This window comes from Dipodomys spectabilis, unplaced genomic scaffold (assembly GCF_019054845.1).
Source record: "Dipodomys spectabilis isolate Male_0828 unplaced genomic scaffold, ASM1905484v1 ptg000089l, whole genome shotgun sequence".
Lineage (NCBI taxonomy): Eukaryota > Metazoa > Chordata > Mammalia > Rodentia > Heteromyidae > Dipodomys > Dipodomys spectabilis.
Window position 1 is genome coordinate 21,554,218 of NW_024870766.1, and position 21,052 is coordinate 21,575,269.

At 35.4% G+C, this 21,052-nt stretch overlaps 2 protein-coding genes across 2 annotated transcripts in view; one reads left to right on the forward strand and one right to left on the reverse strand.

Moving 5' to 3' along the window:
* Immp2l (inner mitochondrial membrane peptidase subunit 2) overlaps window positions 1-21,052 on the reverse strand; it is an 850,586-nt gene that overhangs the window by 435,836 nt on the left and 393,698 nt on the right. The gene's annotated exons all lie outside the window — the stretch shown is intronic.
* On the forward strand, window positions 423-3,374 carry Lrrn3 (leucine rich repeat neuronal 3). Its single transcript, XM_042684686.1, has one exon. The coding sequence runs from the start codon at window positions 776-778 to the stop codon at window positions 2,900-2,902; it is 2,127 nt and encodes a 708-aa protein (XP_042540620.1). The 5' UTR covers window positions 423-775; the 3' UTR covers window positions 2,903-3,374.

Genomic DNA, 21,052 nt, shown 5'->3' on the forward strand with positions numbered 1-21,052 from the left:
TTGGTTGGAACAGTATTATTTATGCATATTCTTTGTATTTTGCCTAAGTGTGTTGGCGGGGGGCAAAATCCACCATCACTATAGGCCATTTTCTTTTTTTCCCCCCTCAATAACAGTTAGAATGAAATATATAAAATGACTATTGAAAGTATATAAAACTAAAGATTCCAAATAAGCTTGGGAGAATATTTATTACATTTAGTGAAACCTCAGACTTCTAAAGATTAAAAATTTCCAACTGTCTACTGTCTCTTGAGATCCGAGTGCTTTTAAAGCATAGTTTAACAAGGATGAAGTTATCTAAACATACTAAGATAACTGTAAGCTTTAATATTGTTTATATATGAAGTAGTTATAATTAGTAAATATTATGTCATTTTCCTTTGTCCTAATTCTTTTTCTCTTTTATTGCATATAGCATAATGCCGCTATTCCTCCAAGGACTCCACAGCATGGGATATGAATAGTATACTCCTAAATAAATGAATTGCTCAATATCCTATGACCATCTATACATATTCCATCCTCAAACAGCATGCCAACCTTTTACCATTAAGGAGATAACAACCTTCTTTTCTCCACGATGCATGACATCTTTCAGCAATGCAGTTGTGGCACTCCTACTTATTTCCGTGAAGAAAAGCTCTGCAGTTCTATGGCATTCATCATTTGACAAACACAAGTATTTTCTTTATCAATCAGCGCTTACTGTACTTACTAGAAGTAACTGTGAAATCCTCCTGGACCCATTAAATTTCTGAAGAAGAAAGCTAAGATGAAGGACATGCCACTCCGAATTCATGTGCTACTTGGCCTAGTTATCACTACCTTAGTACAAGCTGTAGATAAAAAAGTGGACTGCCCACAATTATGTACATGTGAAGTCAGGCCTTGGTTTACCCCCAGATCTGTGTATATGGAAGCATCTACAGTGGATTGCAATGATTTAGGTCTTTTAAATTTCCCTGCTAGATTGCCTGCTGATACACAGGTTCTGCTCCTACAGACGAACAATATTGCAAAGATTGAGTATTCCATAGAATTTCCAGTAAACCTTACGGGCCTGGACTTATCCCAAAACAATTTATCTTCAGTCACCAACATTAATGTAAAAAAGATGTCTCAGCTCCTTTCTGTGTACCTAGAGGAAAACAAACTCACTGAGCTGCCTGAAAAATGTCTATCTGGACTGAGTAACTTACAAGAACTCTATATTAATCACAACTTGCTTTCTACAATTTCACCTGGAGCCTTTATTGGCCTACATAATCTTCTTCGACTTCATCTCAATTCAAATAGACTGCAGATGATCAACAGTAAGTGGTTTGATGCTCTTCCGAATCTAGAGATTTTGATGATTGGGGAAAATCCAATCATCAGAATCAAAGACATGAACTTTAAGCCTCTTATCAATCTTCGCAGCCTGGTTGTAGCAGGAGTAAACCTCACAGAAATACCTGATAATGCCTTGGTTGGACTTGAAAACTTAGAAAGCATCTCATTTTATGACAACAGGCTTATTAGAGTGCCCCATGTTGCTCTTCAAAAAGTGGTAAACCTCAAATTTTTGGATCTAAATAAAAATCCAATTCACAGAATACGAAGGGGTGATTTTAGCAACATGTTACACTTAAAGGAATTGGGGATAAATAATATGCCTGAGCTGATATCTATCGACAGTCTTGCTGTGGATAACTTGCCAGATTTAAGAAAAATAGAAGCTACAAATAACCCTAGACTGTCTTACATTCATCCAAATGCATTTTTCAGACTCCCCAAGCTAGAATCACTGATGCTAAACAGCAATGCCCTTAGTGCCCTGTATCATGGGACTATCGAGTCTCTGCCAAATCTCAAGGAAATCAGCATACATAGCAATCCTATCAGATGTGACTGTGTCATCCGCTGGATTAACATGAACAAAACCAACATCCGGTTTATGGAGCCAGACTCGCTGTTTTGCGTGGACCCACCTGAATTTCAAGGCCAGAATGTTCGGCAAGTGCACTTCAGAGACATGATGGAGATATGTCTCCCTCTTATAGCTCCTGAGAGCTTTCCTTCTAACTTGGATGTCGAAGTTGACAGCTATGTCTCCCTCCACTGTAGAGCTACTGCAGAGCCACAGCCTGAAATCTACTGGATAACACCTTCCGGCCAAAAACTCATGCCTAATACTCTGACAGAGAGGTTCTATGTTCATTCAGAAGGCACGCTGGATATAACTGGCATCACCCCAAAAGAAGGGGGTTTATATACATGCATAGCAACTAATCTAGTTGGTGCTGATTTAAAGTCTATTATGATCAAAGTGGATGGTTCTTTCCCCCAGGAGAGCAATGGATCTTTAAATATTAAAATAAGAGATATTCAGGCCAATTCAGTTCTAGTGTCTTGGAAAACAAGCTCTAAAATTCTCAAATCCAGTGTTACATGGACAGCCTTTGTCAAAACTGAAGATTCTCATGCTGCCCTAAGTGCTCGAATACCCTCTGATATCAAGGTATATAATCTATCTCATCTGAACCCAGCTACTGAATATAAAATTTGTATTGATGTTCCCACAGTCTATCAGAAAAATAGAAAACAATGTGTAAACGTCACCACAAAAGGCCTGGACCCTGATCACAAAGAATATGAAAAGAATAATACCACTACAGTGATGGCCTGGCTTGGAGGACTTCTGGGGATTATTGGTGTGATGTGTCTTTTCAGCTACTTCTGTCAAGAAATGAACTGCAATGGTGAACATATCCACGTAAAGAATTACTTACACAAACAAACCCTTGCATTCAGTGAGCTTTATCCTCCTCTGATAAACCTCTGGGAAGCCGGCCAAGAAAACAGTACATCTTTAGAAGTGAAAGCAACTGCCATAGGTGCACCAACAAATATGTCCTAAAAACAACCTTCTAAACCTACTTCAAAGAAAAACTCAAGACTGCAGCTATGATTTTAAAAAATATAGGCAGAGAAATATTAATTTCTAGAAAAGGGGGTTAAACTTCACCAATGCTGCTTCTGACCAAGGGAAATATGTACAAGTTCAGCATTTTAATTAACTGGCTTCAAAGGGTACTGTGGCAACCAAATAAAATAATTCCATTTTCTAGGACTTTCATGTAACTTTTATGTCTGGACTACAGTTAAAGTGAACAAAAACATTTCTGTATTTTTTTTAAGTATATAAGAGTAGTTGAACTGAGCAATACCTCTCCTGTGTTGTATTACACACATTAGCCACGAGTTTTTGCAGTGACCAGATAAACTTGAATTGACAGGTGGTGTAATAAAAAGGACAAATTCTGTAGAGTAGACACAGTGAGTATGTGGACCTTTTTTATAAGGAAAAATACATTTTGGATTAAAATCAATTGCTTTTGTCTTGTTTTTTGTTTCTAAATAAAGAATAATTTCTGGGAAATAACATCTGATCATATATCATTTAAATGACATCGTTTTCAAATGTGCTTTTCTATAGAGAAATTTGGAATGGTAAAACTAAGAAATGTCTTGGGGATTTGTTGCAATTTTGTGATGCATAAAAATCAACTTAAAAAGTTTTTCATCAGTATTAAAAGGCAATAACTGTATGGTATTTAACACTAATTACCACTCAAATCAAATCTTTCAAGAAATTATATATTCACTTAAAGATCTAACTGGAAATTATATATTTACCTAAAGATTTTTTTTACCAAGCAGCTTTTGAGGTGCATTTAATTATTAGTTTCAAATAATGTAAATCCAATACCTGAGCAAATGAAGGTCTTATTTCACTAATTAATAATAAAGCTCAGCTTTAGGATGCTTGCTTTGCAGAAAATAGTGCCAGATTTCAGTAGGGCTTATTATCTAAATGCAGTTTTCAACTTTTTTCTGTGATTTTATTTTATTTATTTATTTGTCAGTCATGGGGCTTGAACTTTGGGCTTGGGCGCTATCCCTCAGCTCTTCAGCTCAAGGCGAACGCTCTACCTCTTGAGCCACAGCATCTGTGATTTTAAACACAATGAGCTCCACTGAAATAGCAAGCAAATAATTATTTTCTAGCAAGGATGTCCTCTTTCAAAACCTCAGTTTTAGAATTTTACTATGAATTACATGAGACTAATGGTAAAAGCTAATCAGATTCAATTTTAGAAAATATTATGAAATCCTACCATTTATTTTAATATATAAAAATGACAGGACATAGTGAAGACTGAGCATCTATTAAATATTTCCTTTTCTCTTTTTGTGATTTCGAGGATTTAACTTTGTTTATTTTCTCATTTGTTTAGTTTCATCTTAAAAATAAACATCTTTGCATATTGTGGATATTATCTCCTAGTTATACATCTAAAAATATAGCATTTTCATTATGGAATGAATTTTTCATGAATAGCATTATTTCTACACCAAAAAGATTAATTTTGTTAAAACTCAAATTTAGGTTTAGCTTTATGAAATATGGTTTTTATATCTTATTTAAGAAAGAGATATTGAAATAATTTTACTGCATTTTATTCTTTTTTTAATTTTTTTGTGTACACACCATACAGAGGGGTTACAATTACATGGGCAGGATAATGCGTACTTTTCTTATCAAGCATTGCAGCCTCCTCCTTTGTTTACCCTTCACATCCCTTCCCAGCCTCCCCCCCACCTGCATTTTATTCTTAAAATGACTGAGAGTTTAAGATTTTTAATATAAAAATTTAAGAGGACAGTTTAAAAAAAACTAGTCAGGTTCATTAACAAATTTAGGATGAAACACAAAATAAGATTCAGTCCTCTAAGACTATAACTGAGGTGACCACACATCACAGTTTAAAATAGTGTGAATTATTAAAATAAAGTCAAGAAAATCACTAATTCTCTGTAAATCCTTTGTATGATTTAAAAATGAATTTCATTTGAAAAAATGAACACATATCATTGAGGGATTCAGCTAAACTTGTTTTTACAAAACCCCTCAGTCTTGCAAAATTAAATGTATTTTATATGAAGAAAATTTCATGAAATATCAGAAACTATCTACAATAATAAGCCATAATTTTAAAAGGCAAATTACTTATCTGTACAAAATGACATGGCTCCCTCATTAATTCATATTGTTCAGGTTCATAGTCAAATGTGTAGCTTTCCTTACAGTAGCTTGCTGCATAGTCCCAACATATCACTGCCCTGTAAACATTTCCAACCCTGCAGTCACATCCATTTACTTGTTAATATTAGACATTTCTTTTGCAATAGAATTGACAGTTTCCAATTAATTCTAGCTGTTCTTGACAACGTAGAAGGTAATTTCTATGGACTCTTTAAAACAAGAGGATAAATGTTGTTAATTTCAACACAACAAAAACAAAAAACTCACTAATTTAATGCATTTCCCAAACAGAAATTTTACAACCTGATGAATCACTATCACACAGAGTCTGACATTAGAATTTATCAGCAAGCCACACTCATATATCACAAGAAGTTTCAGCACCATGGACAGAGCTAACTGGAGCTCAGCTATTTGTCAAAAATATAGGCGCTGAAATGCACCTTATTAGGATGCAGGTATTGTATGGTTCAGCAAGAACTTGAACAAGCATCTTGTATGTTTCCTTTAAACTTATGTACATGAAGAACCATCACAGATAGTAGAGCTTACAATATATTGCAAGCTCTTTATTTCTTTCGAAAACTGTTATGAAATAGGCCTTTGAATAATCATCTACTAAAGAACAGTAAAATGAGGCATTTGTTACAGATAAGTAAATACAAATGGCTCAAAGCAATCATGGTCCTATTTATTTTCTTAAATTTTAATCTAAAACGCCAGTAGGAGAAAAAGAAGATAAAAACATTTTCTTCAATAAAAGAATGGTGTTTTATACTCCGTATGTTATCTCCTAAACCTGACATAAAATTAAGTACTGGTCAAAGTAGCTGATTTTGCTTTAGTTGATCTTTAGATAGTCTCACTTTATACCACAATCATTCTACATCTATCTCCTATAGTTGAAATTAAAGATATTCTCCATGAAGTCATTTGTTTGTCAACAACAACAACAAAAATCTCCCTAAGTTTTTACCTGGGCTAGCTTCCAGTTAAAATCTTTCCATCTACCTCCTGAGTTTCTGAAATTACAGGAATGTGCCAAAACTCCTAGTAACATGTTATTATTTTAGAGTATTATCTAGGTTCCCAAAGTCCAAGTAGAAATGTTAAACATCAAAGACTACAAAATTTTTTCCCATTCTCCATAGTTTTACAGCAGTGCTTCTCCCACTATCCTAAACAATGCATTATTAATTAGATCATTTTTTGGGAAAACTACAATGGAAAGAAAGGTTACTATCAGTACCATGAAGTTTTGGAAAGAGCAAGAAATTAACCCGAGTGTCAGCAAACTATTTTCTGCGCTTAGGTGTTCAGTTAAAAAGTGAAGATGTTTGATAAGGACAAAAATGGCCTAGATTTATGTTATTCTTCTAACACAAAGGAAAAGCTAAAATATTTTACATAAGTGAAAATTAGATTTAATAATATAAAAAACTATAAATTATATATCCAATCTTGATAAAAGTTGTTAAAAGACAAACACTTCAAAACATAGGTGATTCACCTTCTTGTAAAATACATAGATATTTTCTCAATGATAGAATGTCTTTTTGAACTTCCCATTTTCTTGGGTGACAAGGTTTCTTTAAGTTTTTATTTTATTTTATTTTATTTTGTCATGGGGCTTGAACTCTGGGCCTGGACACTGTTGTGAGCTCTTTAGCTCAAGGTGAGTGAGCACTCAACAACTTAAGCCACAGCACCACTTCTAGTTTTCTGATTGTTAATTGGCAGTAAGAGTGTCACAGACTTTCTTGCCCTGGCTGGCTTTGAAACACGATCCTCAGATCTCAGCCTCCTTAGTAGCAATGGATTACACGCGTGAGCCACTGGCACCAGGCTGGAGTCTTTAAGTTTCAAATAGGGACTGCAACAGTTAGCAAAGTTTTTATGCCTTGAAATAATTATAAGGTTGTTTCCCAAATCTGACCTAACAATTTCATTAATGAAATAAGTAGAAAAGCTTAAACATTGAATATCAAGAACTCATTATTCTCAAATGAAGACCTATGTTGTGATATAGATATAGATATGTAGAATACAATTCCTTTTTATTCCTACTGATCAGAGACTAGGCTCTCTCTCTCTCTCTCTCTCTCTCTCTCTCACACACACACACACACACACACACACACACACACACACTTCATAGGGCTCTTAGTTCATCTCTGAAATAAGCCATATGCTACATAACCACTTCAAATAAGTAATAAATTTAGAGAAAATATTGTATATGAATTCAAATTTATCATGGAATGGTCCAGCTTAACAAAGCATAACAACAAGAATTGTGGTTGACATCAGTAAAGCCTCTTAGAAGAATCAAGTACTGTAATATTTAGAGACTACACAGTACTATCTAGCTTTATATTTATCTTTTCTAAATCTAATATATCTTCAAAAAATAATAGCTTTATGCAACCACTGTAAGGAAAATTAGACTGTTCATTAAACTGTATGGTATACTGTCTGAGGTTATTGATTCAAAATCCAATTGTGATATCCATTTATAATGTTTATCAACCTCTGGAGCAAATAATGGAATGAGCTTTGGCCATAAACTGGCTTTCCTAATCCTTACATTGAAGGAATCAGAGTGTAATAAAATAACCTCCCTGTTATCTGTGCTACCAGATTCAAGGCTGGTAAAGACAGAAATAATTCTTAAACTATCAAAAGTTCCATTATTAAAGCAATATAGACAAGCTGACCAAATGGTTCTTCAAAAGAACACTATATAAAATTGAAATTCATTAGCAAAACTGGGATTAAGGTCAGACTTCTGGCAAACATCTCTTTAATAATGGTTACAGAGAAGAGTCACTTATTCAATAGAAAAAAATCCTTTCTCCAAAATAATTTAAAGGATTCTAGCCTTCCAATTCCCATTTTCTGCTCAGTTAGTCAATAAACTAACATTTCATTATATACATTTTTATAGTAAATAAATAGGTAGTGTTTTTAAACATTTTTTCACATATAAAGTTTATGATTTATATAGTCACATTATACCCAAAAATTGAATGTGAAAAATACTCTTTCTAACAAAAAAGCAGGGGTACAGAAAAATATATAAAACTACAATACTTATTTCTAATAAGTATTAGAAATAAGAGAATAAAATACTTATTTCTAATAACAACACTTTAATCCATACAACTCAATAGAGATTAAGTAATTGTTCTCCCCAAAATGAACTATATTAGAAACAGCAGTTAGAATTTATCTCACAAGCCACTAGTGGGTGCATGCTTATAATACCAGCAATTGTAGAGAATATAAGAGAATGGTAGTCCTTGCTTAGCCCTGGGCAAATACAATAACCGATATGAAAAATAACAAAAACAAAAGAGGGCTCAGAGAGCAGCTCAAGTAGTAGAATGCTCCCTTAGCAAGGACAAGGCCCTGGCTTCAAACTCCAATACCAGGAAAACAAGCAAGCAAGCAAACAATATAATTATATATATATATATATATACATATATATGTGTGTGTGTGTGTGTGTGTGTGTGTGTGTGTGTGTGTGTGTGTGTACACACACATATATACATTTGCATATGTTTCATACATTCATAGGAATAATATGTAGAAAATACAACCTTCCTTTCACCTTCTGCTTCTTCCTCACCCATTCTCATGAACACTGGCAGTGCAAGCATCAGGAAGGCAATACTCAAACTGAATGATCCCAACTTACAGAAATCTCTGTGCTCTGGAAAGAGTTTGCTTTTCTGGCTGACTTACACTTCATTGCAAACCTTGAATTTTCAGATGTAATTTATAAGTTTCATATTATAGTTCCAGAAAACAAAACTATTTAAGATAATTTAAATATAATATCATGGATTGTTAATTGATTGAGTAGCAAAAGTTTAAATAAAAACTTAAAACCATCAAACATATACATTTGCTCAACACCTCTCAGGTGCCCAGTTAAGAAGTTGCTCATCCATACTTTATAGAAGAAACAAGGAATGTATTTTTTAAAAAAAAACTTCCAGTGACATCTATGATATTAAATTGGCAAAGAAAATAATTTTGGATAAATAGTATTGCCTATTCAGTAAGTACTCATTTTTCCTTGCAAAATACTTGAAAGTTCCTATACTGAACAATGTTTTCATTGCAAATAATGCAAACACATTTTGAGTTTTTTTCTTTTTTTAGTGGGGGGAGGGTCCAGGGGCCTGAACTCTGGGCCTGGGCGCTGTCCCTCAGTTCTTCAGCTCAAGGCTAGCGCTCTACCACTTGAGCCACATCGCCACTACTGGCTTTTTTTTTCTTTTTGCTTATGTGGTGCTAGGGAATTGAACCCAGGGCCTCATGCATGCAAGGCAAGCACTCTACCACTGAGCCACCTTCCCAGCCCCACATCTTGGGTTTTTGTGGTTGTTTTTATTTCTAATGAATCATTTGCATGGCAGACTTCCTTCCAAGGTCTGGATGTGTAGAATAATGACAAACTTTTCAAGCAGAAAAATAAAGAGCAGTCAATTTTATTTTCTATTTATTTGCTTACAAAGAAGCAACTATGTGACATATTATTAGCCACCAGGCATTTTGACTATGATAGATAAATTATCTGATATCTGAAAACTTAAGAGTAAAATGGTAGATACTTATAAATGAATCTGGCAATTTCAACATAGGAAACCAAAAAAATGGAAAGCATAAAGATAGATTATGCATTTTCTGGGTATAGAACACTTTCAAAGGGACCAAAAAGACTTTACTCTAAAACAAGCTTTATGACAATCTCTCAAGTAGAGAACAGAGAAACTATTGAAGTAGATTAAGAATGTCCTGAAGATGCCTACTGGCCAAAGAATATTATCACACCAGAATATGAGGAACCAGGAGAGAGGAGAAAAAGAGCAAGATTTTTCTTGAGTAGGAAAATGCAGGAGATGGGGGAAAGCCAAAATTAATTTGGCAAAACACACAGTAAAACAACACTACCCCAGGGGGAGATTATGTTGCCAAACTTCAAATATCAGAACTAATTTATAAGAGTACAGCTATTATTTCCCGTATTTCAATCTTTTCCCCTTCTATAGTCCAGTCCTCATCTCCCATCTGATGTTTATCCCTCCACAGCTAGGAATACAAGACCAAGTAGGAAATAAAAGAGAAGTAGTCATAAGTACACTAAATACTTAAACATCTTAGGCTCTTACCCACAACACATGAACAACACTCAAAATCCTCACAAGCATATACACAGAGACCTACACCCTTCCTTTTCAGAATGAATAGATATTGAAACATTTGTAAGATATCCTGATGTCAGGAATTTAAAAAAAACATATATCCCCTATAAATTAACAGAGTTCAAAATATTACTCCAATTTCCTCTTGTCTCCTTAAAGGGCAAATCAATAAGAGATTCTAGATATTCTATGTAGTTTTATACATTTAAAAACAAATTAAATTGTGGTAACTGTTTTTTGACTGTCTAAAATTGACCTATTTACACTGGTCTATTTACACTGCCAACTGTACTTCTCTCAGAAATTCCCCAAATATGGTACACAGAATTTAATACGAATATAAGTATAAAAATACATCCAGAAAAAAAACAGGAAAGAATACACTTTTTCATTTCTGTGGACTATGTATTGTATTACACCAGATAGTTTTAACTACCTGGGTTTCATGGGTATCACTTTCTTCAGATATAAGAAAGTATCCTATATTTTTCAAATATTAAAAAAAGTTTTCTATAACTGGTTGAGTTGGGATCTTGAACTCAAAATAACATGAAATAGAAAAAAGTAGGCATCAAAGTGCTGTCACCCACAAGTTGATACCTATACAGCATCTCCCACTTGTAGCATCATTAATTTTTAGTATATATTAACTGTACAAAGAAAGTTCACCATGGTATTTCATACATGCATATATTATACTTTGGTCAGATTAACATCTGTATTAATTCTGTATTGTTCTCTCTTTGTAAGACTACTAATCACTCTATTACTAATGAGGTTTTGGTGTATTATGCCATCTTCACAGATAGACAAAAAGCCATTTCAATATTATTCACTCTTCAACATTTTCAATACTGATGTCTGATTATGCACTGTAAAACATCTTTGCTATCCTGATACCAGCTCCCTAATTTAGTGGAAAGCACTCTAATTTAGCACAAAATATATATGTTTCATTTCACTACAGTATGAATAATAGAAAAGTACTAGGTAGCCTTTTAGACAAAGTATTTATTAAATAAATGTAACAAAAAGTGTTGTTTTTTGGTTTGTTTGGTTGGATTGTTTGGTTTGGTGCCAACACTGGTGTTTCAAATAGGGCCTCTCACTATCAGACTTTTTTGCTCCTAGCTGGTCCTTTACTACTTAGAGGCACTTCTCCAGTTTGACCCTTTGAAAGTTAATGAGAAATAAAAAGCATCTCAGATTTTTTCTGCGTGGGCTGGATTCAAACTGTGATCTTCAGATCTCACATCTTGAGTCACTAGGATTCTAGGAGAGAGCCACTGGCACCCAACTAGAGTAATTTTTATGTTGTAAGAGGAAATCTATGCTAGTATAGGTAGCCACACTACTCAAACCGTTTCTCAGTATGAAGATCTTCTCCAGTTGACATTTGATATTATCGAAACTTCCTACCTCCTCCATGGTTTCAGAAAAATCATGTAACACCAGCTTGATTATTTATGGCCATGGGAAAAGAAAAGTCATATTCATTTGTCATTGGACAAATTTACAAGACCATTCAATCATTCTATGAGTCAAAGTGAAGACAAATCTCTTCAAATGGATTGAAATACAAAGCTTATTAGCATAATGTCACATTCTTTAAATGCATGCGTATATATATATATAATACAATATAGAATAATTTTATATTAATTTATTGCAATGTATGCTATTTTAAAAAGTAAAACACATGAGTACTACATGAAGTTAAATACAAAAAAGAGAGAATCACATTCTCCATGGCCCACATACACACTCTTATAAAAGTCTGCTATTCTGGCTACTACTTAACACAAAGAAGCTGCTAAAGATATAGACAAGGTAAGAAATCCTTATATATTGGTGAGAAGATATATTAATGCAAGCACTATGGAAAACAATACAGATTTTCCAAGAAGTATTAAACCTACATACATACAATTTCCATAGCCATTCACAATAGCCATGCTATAGAACCAGCTTTGATGCTAGTCACCAGACTAGAAAAATGTTTTATATGCAGGGTGTAAAATATATTATTCAGTCCTCAAAAAGAATAAACTTTGCCAGGTGCTGGTGGCTCACACCTGTAATCCTAGCTACTCAGGAGGCTGAGATCTGAAGATCGTGGCTCAAAGCCAGTGCAGGCAGGAAAGTCCATGAGACACTTAATTCCAATAAACGACTAGAAAACTGGAAGTGGCGCTGTGGCTGAAATGGTAGGCCAAGCTTGCCTTGAGCTGAAGAGCGCAGAGACAGCACCCAAGCCTAGAGTTCAAGCCCCATGACCAAAAAAAAGAAAAAGAATAAACTTATGTCATTAGAGGAAAAATGATTAATTGGAGGAAAAATGATTAATTGGAGGAAAAATAATAATGTTTAGTGAAATAAGCTATACAAAAAACAAGTAATTTTGTCATATGTGAAATATAAAGTTTATACAACAAGGTGACTTGAAAAAAGAGGGACTACCAACTAAGAAAGTGTGAGAAGATAGGAGGGAGTGGATAATAGAAGGTAGTTGAAAACTGGAAATTAAGATGAAAATGATACATGCATGTATGGAACGGTCAGCAAAATTTGTTAACAGGAATAATTAGCATAAATCATGATTTTTCAAAGCCATTCATTCTTCCTTTGATAACACTTGTAATACTGTTTCTGTCTATACTATTTTCAAGAAAGTTGCCCAAACTCCTTAAGTGACATCAAAAACCTTCAATCTCCAAATGAATGGACACTAGAGCTTACCCTGCCATTTTCCTTTCCAGCCCACAGACCTACCAGTGACATGAGTGACCAATGTCACCCTCCTCTATTCAGTCTGACTTTGAATGTCAGAATAGCTTTGTGTGTTTTTGCCAGTTGCAAGATGTTAACACAGGACCTGAGTATTGTCCTTGAATTTTATTTATTTGTTTATTTTTGCTTAAGGATCTACTACTTGGGCCACCCATAGATCCACTTCTAGCTTTTTGGTGATAAGAGTCTCAGAGACTTTCTTGCCCCAGCTAGATTTGAACTGTGATCCTCATATCTCAGCCTCCTGAGTAGCTAGGATTATGGGTATGAGCCCCTAGGACCCAGCAGTCTTCCATTTTGGTGAAACTTTAGATAAATATCTTAGTCTGAGATATTATTTCTTTCTAATCCTCATCATTCTATTTGGGGGAGCAGAAAAGAAAAAAATCTAACCTATATCCAAAGGACAATCCAACAAGATGCTAAGCTTTAGTATAATTCCTCTTTTTTTTAAAAAAAAGTCATTTAGGCTATATGAGAAAGATTCTACTAATAACTATATTATATATTAGAAATAAGAAAAATTAGGCTAGGGAAGTTTAGGTAACACACTAGAACACAAGCAACAAAAACGGAACCATGTAAACTGAGAGTTATGTGAAGAGTTGGGAAAGATGAGGGAGAGCTACAGAAAGGGTGACATTGATCAAGATGCACTGCACTTATCAAATGATTTGTTGAATTTAAACATGTTTGTACAGCTGTCTAAAGATAACAAAAATACATTTGAAAAGAACACAGGAGTGACACGTTTTCAATGGCAGTAGTGAGAGAAGTTTGGTCTCCACATAGAAGGAAATCGCTAAGTTGTTAGCTTTTTAACACTTACTGCAAACTTTGAAACTTTGTATGTATTGATATCTCATAGACAAATGGCAGGCAGAGATCGAAGGGAAGGATTTGATGATAACTAAATAAGTGTCTGCAGTTGTTTTATTCCGTGTGTGTGTGTGTGTGTGTGCGCGCGCGTGCACATGCACGAGCACATCTGGTACTGGCATCCAACCAGTACATGCTAGAAAAGCACTCCACCACTAAGCTACATACCCACTCCTCAGCAATTATTCTAATAGCAGAGAATGCACAATCTCAGCCAGAAATTACATTTCATTGATTGCATACTTTCTAAAGTGAAACATGACACAAACTAAGAACTGAAAAGAGAAACAGTGTAATTCCATCTTGACAATGCTATCCATGGTCATTAGAAAAACCAATAAAGTTTTAGCAACAACCAGGAAAACAACTGCAAGCACTAGAACGGAAAATTAGTGAAAGGTATTTGTTCCCAATGAACATTCGTCCTAACTTTTATCTTTTAACATCCTAAAAACAGTCGAACACCATCAAGACTTAGGATACTGAAGACATTATATATTATAAAATTAGAACTTGAATTTGTTTCACACTTGATTGGTTAACATTTTAAAGTCTCCTTTCACTTGAAAATAAATCTAACCCATAGCAAACTATTCGCAAGTTTCATCAAAATGAACAAGTCATTCTGACTTTGTATATGCTATTCTTGTATTTAGTTTATTTTTCACAAGTTAGCATTTATTTCATTAACCATTCAAGATACTAGACCAGCAAGTAGAAAACACTGAGTATCTATTGATTAAAATAAAAATCAAGAACCAGTCAAGAAACAAGTGTGGAATTGCTATTTAGCCTATCTTTTTTTCTTTTTTCTTTTGGTGAGTCGTGGGGCTTGAACTCTAGGCTTGGGCGCTGTCCCTGTGCTCCTCAGCTCAAGGTGATTGCTCTACCATTTGAGCCACAGCACCACTTCTGGTTTTCTAGTGGTTTATTGGAGATAAGAGTCTCATGGACTTTCCTACCCAGGCTGGCTTTGAACCATGATCCTCAGATCTCAGCCTCCTGAGTATCTAGAATTTTACAGGCATGAGCCACCGGTGCCCGGCTTGCCCTTCTTTTTTGTAGTGATTAACTCAAAAGCCTAATATTGTTTCTATTAAGTCTGGGACAAATTAAGAAGCTAGCGATAAGGGAGGAAAAGATAGTGTCAGAGGTGGTAAAGGGGTAGAGAAAGATGAGCTTGTTATATGCAAACACACTGAGGCTCAGAAGAACTTGCCTGCAAAGTTGTGCTGAGATTAAAACTCTCCTTTGTGATTCCAACATTTGCAATCTGAAACAAGTCAGAGATGGCCTACAGGAATCTGATTAATATGTGTAAAACCCAGTTATCTAAATTACAATGCCAAAAAATTCTGAAAATGTAGGTAAACATCTTTGAATTATTAAATAAGGATATTTTCTTTTAAATTTCTTACAGATTTCTAAGCAAAGTGCTTCCATTGGTAGATTCTGTAGCTTTCCTCTGGTAATGTTTTCATGTGTTCTATTCACAGGAAAAGAAGTAGATAGTGTTCCTCCTTCACACAGATATGTTCTAAGACTGAAACAGCTGAGAGAGTACCAAACCTACATATGGGGTTCTATGGGTTTGTTTTTCCTACACAGACAGATCTATGATATGTCAATTAGAGTAAGAGATTCACAATAATAATAACAGTGTAGTGTAATGCATGTTCTAAGATTATAGATACTCATGGATGTTCTCAAAATGTTGTGCCACATTCCCCTTGAGGTGATGAAACATGATACAATGTCTATGTGATGACAGGAAATGATGAATGACACAAGGTTCCCAATTTAGTATTATTCAGTTTTATAATGATTCCTTGAACAAGGGCACTATAGGAGTGGAACAGTCTGTAGTGGGAATGTTGTGGATACATTTTGGATACAATAGACAAAGGGAAGATTCATGTCCTTGATTGAATGGAGCTAATGTGATATAATTTAAAATAATTCACAAGCCGGATGCCGGTGGTTCATGCCTGTAATCCTAGCTACTCAGGAGGCTGAGATCTGAGGATCATGGTTCAAAGCCAGCCTGGGGAAGGACTCATCTCCAATAAACCACTAGAAAACCAGAAGTGGCACTTGGACTCAAGTGATAGGGTGCTAGCCTACTTGAGCAAAAAGGAGCTCAGAAACAGCACCCAAGTCCAGAGGATGAGCCCCAGAACTGGCAACACCCCCCCCCCACACACAACAACAACAAAACACAATTTATTTACTTGTTGATTCATTTCACTAATTATGGCAAAAAAAATAAATGAGAAAAGATGGTAAGCCAGATTCACAATTTTCTATCACACAAAATAAACCTTATACAAAACACTGACATATTGCATCTTACACTTAGTAAGATCATTTTTTTTCTATTTCACACTTGCAGAGCACATTGCTCAAACAAAAATGAGGCAAATGTAATCAAGTTTGATAAGCTAAGAAGCTGAGCAAATGATAGGAAAAAATAATTTGATTTGAGGAGTAAAGATATTAAATTACCACCTCAATGCTCTGAATGATAAAAAGCATAGAGTCAAAAGCAGTACAGTTCCTTAAAACCATGGGCATTTTAAGAGCTTTATGTAAAAGGCAAAGGAGCAGTGTTAGAGTTTTGTGAAAATTTTAATATCAATGAGTTAAGGAATTATACTTTTAAACAGGTATTGCCTAACTCAGTTGGAATGTAAATGAATTTACTATATCTTTGTATTAGCCTGCTTTAAAATACAAACATGTATTCCATTTATTCCTTTCAATATATTTAGAGAATGTGGAAAATGTCATATTGCCTAGAGTAATCTTGATGCTTTTGTTCTACTGGAAGAAACAAGATCCCCTTTAGCTAAAGGATTTCTTCTGCTTTTGTCTGTTCAGCACTAGCATAACTAGGGTGACAGTCCCATAAAGAAAATAACCAAAGGCACTCACTTTGCCCAGCAACTTGGCAGTCTTCCAGCACTGACATTCAGTGCCCTACATTAACTTTTGGGGCCCAGGATTAAAGTGAGGAAGGAATGGTGTGCCTTTCTATTTAGTTGTGTTACTTTTTTTTGTTTTTAACTACATGGCCAGTATAATACTTGTTTCTAGTCATTTTAAATTTTAATAACCATCCATCAAAAAATGGTATCAGTTATTCTCAGATTTAACTTATCAATAAAATCCTGAAAATGATTCATATTAAATAAAAAAGTTGTCCTATAAGAAAAATAAAAGGCAGAAGATTCTGGGAAGATGGCAGAGGAGAAGCTGGAGGCTAAACAAGCTCTCACAAAGAAAGCAGTTTTAGCGTTCCAGTGAACAGTCCTAGGTCATAGAATTACACAAAGTGTGCCATCACAGTACAGAGAGTTTGGCCAGAGAGGGAAAATCCAGGCAAGGAGACAGATCTGAGCACTTGCTGACAGCTGCGGCTGTGGCGGGGGCCTGAGTCACCATACCTACAACAGAGAGTCCGGGACAAAGGCGCCAGATGAAGCGGGTGAGCAGATTCTACTCAACACCAGCAAGAACTGACAAAGAGCAGATACCTTCATCTTGCAGATCACAGACCAGAGACAACCCAGGAACCAAGACTCTGGCCTGAGTAGAACCCTGATATTCTCACTCCTTCTCAGAAAGCTGAAGAGGGAAGGCCATCCCTTCCCCCCCCACACACACACCACTGGAGATCTCCATCTTTGATAGTGACAAAGGCCCAGCTGAGCAGCTAGTTCCAACTCAGGCCTTGGAAGAAAACAAAAAAATCATTTAGGAGGTTACAGGAACCTGACCTGACCTGCCAGGCTCAGCTCCACCCAGGGGAAAGTCACACAGCCCAGGCAGAGATAGACAGGAATTGCATGATCAGGCTGAGAACAGACAAAGAGAAAGTCAGGAATGGCATGAGCAGGCAGAGAACAGTCAAAGAGAACCACAGGAATTGGTTCTTCGAAAAAATTAACAAAATTCACAGACCCTTAGCAAATCTTATCAGAAAAAGAAGACAACAAACCCAAATAAATAAACTCAGAGAGGAGAATGGAAACATCACCACAGAAACAACCAAGATTCAGAACATTATAAGGGAATACTTCTCAAAACTTTATGCTAATAAGTTTGAGAACTTGGCAGAAATGCACCTTTTCCTAGCAAATATCAACATGCCGAAACTAAACCAACATGAGTTAAACTATTTTAATAGGCCCATATCAAGCATTGAAATAGAAACAGCAATAAGAAACCTCCCATCTAAGAAAACCTCAGTATCAGATGGTTTTACAGCAGAATTCTACAAGGCGTTCAAAGCAGAGCTCACACCAATAATCCTCCAACTCTTCAATGAAATTGAAAGAGAAAGTTCACTTCCAAATTCATTCTATGAAGCCATCATAACCCTCATCTCAAAATCAGGCAGGGACTCATCAAAGAAAGAGAACTATAGACCCATTTCTTTGATGAACATTGATGCAAAACTTCTCAACAAAATTTTGGCCAATCAACTTCAACAATTCATCCAAAAAAGCATACACCACGATCAAACAGGATTCATTTCAGGGATGCAAAGCTGGTTCAATATACGCAAATCAATTAATATAATTCATCACATCAACAAGAGCAAGGATAAGAACCACATGGTTATCTCAATAGATGCAGAAAAAGCATTTGACAAGATCCAACATCCCTTTATGATGAAGGTGCTGGAAAAATTAGGAATCCATGGAACATTCCTCAATACAATAAAGGCTGTATATGACAAATCTACAGCCAGCATTATAGTTAATGGTGAAAAACTAAAGCCATTTCCTCTTAATTCAGGAACAAGACAAGGATGTCCACTCTCTCCACTTCACTTCAATTTAGTGTTAGAATGCTTAGCTACAGCAATAAGACAAGATGCAAACATAAAATGGATCCAAAAAGAGAAAGATAAAGTAAAACTCTCCCTCTTTGCAGATGACATGATCTTGTATTTAAAGAATCCCATGTACTCCATTCTCAAACTACTCAAGCTGTTTCAAAACTTTGGCAGGGTATAAAAATAACCCTCAAAAATCAGTGGCTTTTCTATATGACAACAATGAGAAAAGCATGGCTGACATCAGGAAAGCAACTCTATTCATAATAACCCCACAAAAATAAAATACCTAGGAATTAACTTAACCAAAGAAGCGAAGGATCTCTATGATGAAAACTTTAAAAACCTGAAAAAAAGGAAATCAAAACAGAACTTGAAAGTGGCAAAAATTCCCATGCTCCTGGACTGGAAAGATCAACATCGTGAAAGTGGCACTACTTCCCAAGGCTATCTACAAATTCAATGCAATACCTATCAATATTCCAACCTCATTCTTCAAGGAAATAGAAGAGGCAATCCAAAAATTCATATGGAACAATAAAAGACCCCGAATAGCAAAAACAATACTTTACAGAAAGAACAGTGCTGGAGGAACATCAATACCAAATTTCAAACACTGCCACAAAGCCATAGTAATCAAAACAGATGGTACTGGCACAAGAACAGACCTGAGGACCAATGGAATAGAACTGAAGACCCAGAAATGAACACACAGACCTATAGCCATCTAATCTTCGATAAGGGAGCTAAAAAAATAGAAAGAAGAAAGACAGCCTCTTCAGTAAATGGTGCTGGCAAAATTAGTTAACTACTTGTAGAAAACTAAAGCTAGATCCTTATATATCACCCTGCACCAGAATCAATTCCAAATGGATCAAAGACCTTCGAGTCAAAACAGACACTCTGAAAACATTACAGGATGGAATAGGAGAAACCCTAGGTCTCCTTGGCACAGGCAGAAATTTTCTTAATAGAGAACCAGAAATACACCAAATCAAAGAAAGGTTGGACAAATGGGATTGCATGAAGTTGCAGAGCTTCTGCATGGCAAAGGACATAACTACCAAAATCAACAGCAAAGCCCACAGATTGGGAGAAGATCTTCACTAGCCATACAACAGACAAGGGTTTCATATCTAAATTATACCTGGAACTCAAAAAATTAAACCCCCCAACAACAAATCCTCAAAGAAACAACTGCCCAATAAATAAGTGGGCTAAAGACTTAAGGAGAAACTTCTCTGAAGAGAAAAGAAGGATGGCCAATAGACACATGAGGAAATGCTCAACCTCTCTAGCCATAAAAGAAATGCAAATCAAAACAACATTGAGATACCACCTCATCCCAGTTAGAATGGCTATAATCAAGAACTCTAATAACAACAGATGCTGGAGGGGATGTGGACAGAAGGGAACCTTACTGCACTGTTGGTGGGAGTGTAAACTTGTTCAACCACTTTGGAAAATAGTATGGAGGTTCCTCAAAAGACTCCACATAGAGCTCCCCTATGACCCAGCAATCCCACTTTTGGGCATTTATCCAAATGATCACAAACATACTAAAGCTACCAGCACAACTATGTTTATTGCAGCATTATTTACCATAGCTAAGATATGGAATGAATCCAGATGTTCCTCAGTAGATGAGTGGATCAAGAAAATGTAGTATATGTACACAATGGAATTCTATGCCTCCATCAGAAAGAATGACATTTCCCCATTTGTTAGGAAATGGAAAGACTTGGAAAAAATTATATTAAGTGATGTAAGCCAGGCTCAAAGAAACATAGGTCCCATGGTTTCCCTCATTTGCAATAACTAGTATATGTCTGAGACAAACGGACAAGGTCAGATAAGTTGATGTTAAGTGAATTGAACCCCAAGATAAGTATTCAAATGTTGTTTTTCTTTCATGCAATTGTTTCTAACATATTTATAAGATGATTTCTTTGTCGCTTTGTATGTCCCCCCCCACACACACAGTATAACCCCTTCTTTCACTGTATTTGATGTTGGTATACTTTGTGGAGGGGAAGGGCAAAAACAATCATTTAAATAGGGATACAGGTGGACCCATTGAAACAATGAGATGTATAAGTCGTTATGTCAAAAAACGAACTTTACTAGAAATGTATGCATTATCCTGCCCATGTAATTGTAACCCCTCTGTACAGTATGTTCTCAAATAAAATAAAATTAAATTAAAAAAAAAACAAAAAATGAACTTTACAA

Coding starts and splice junctions, on each gene's coding strand:
- Lrrn3 (XM_042684686.1), top strand. CDS start 776: ATGAAGGACATGCCACTCCGAATTCATGTGCTACTTGGCCTAGTTATC.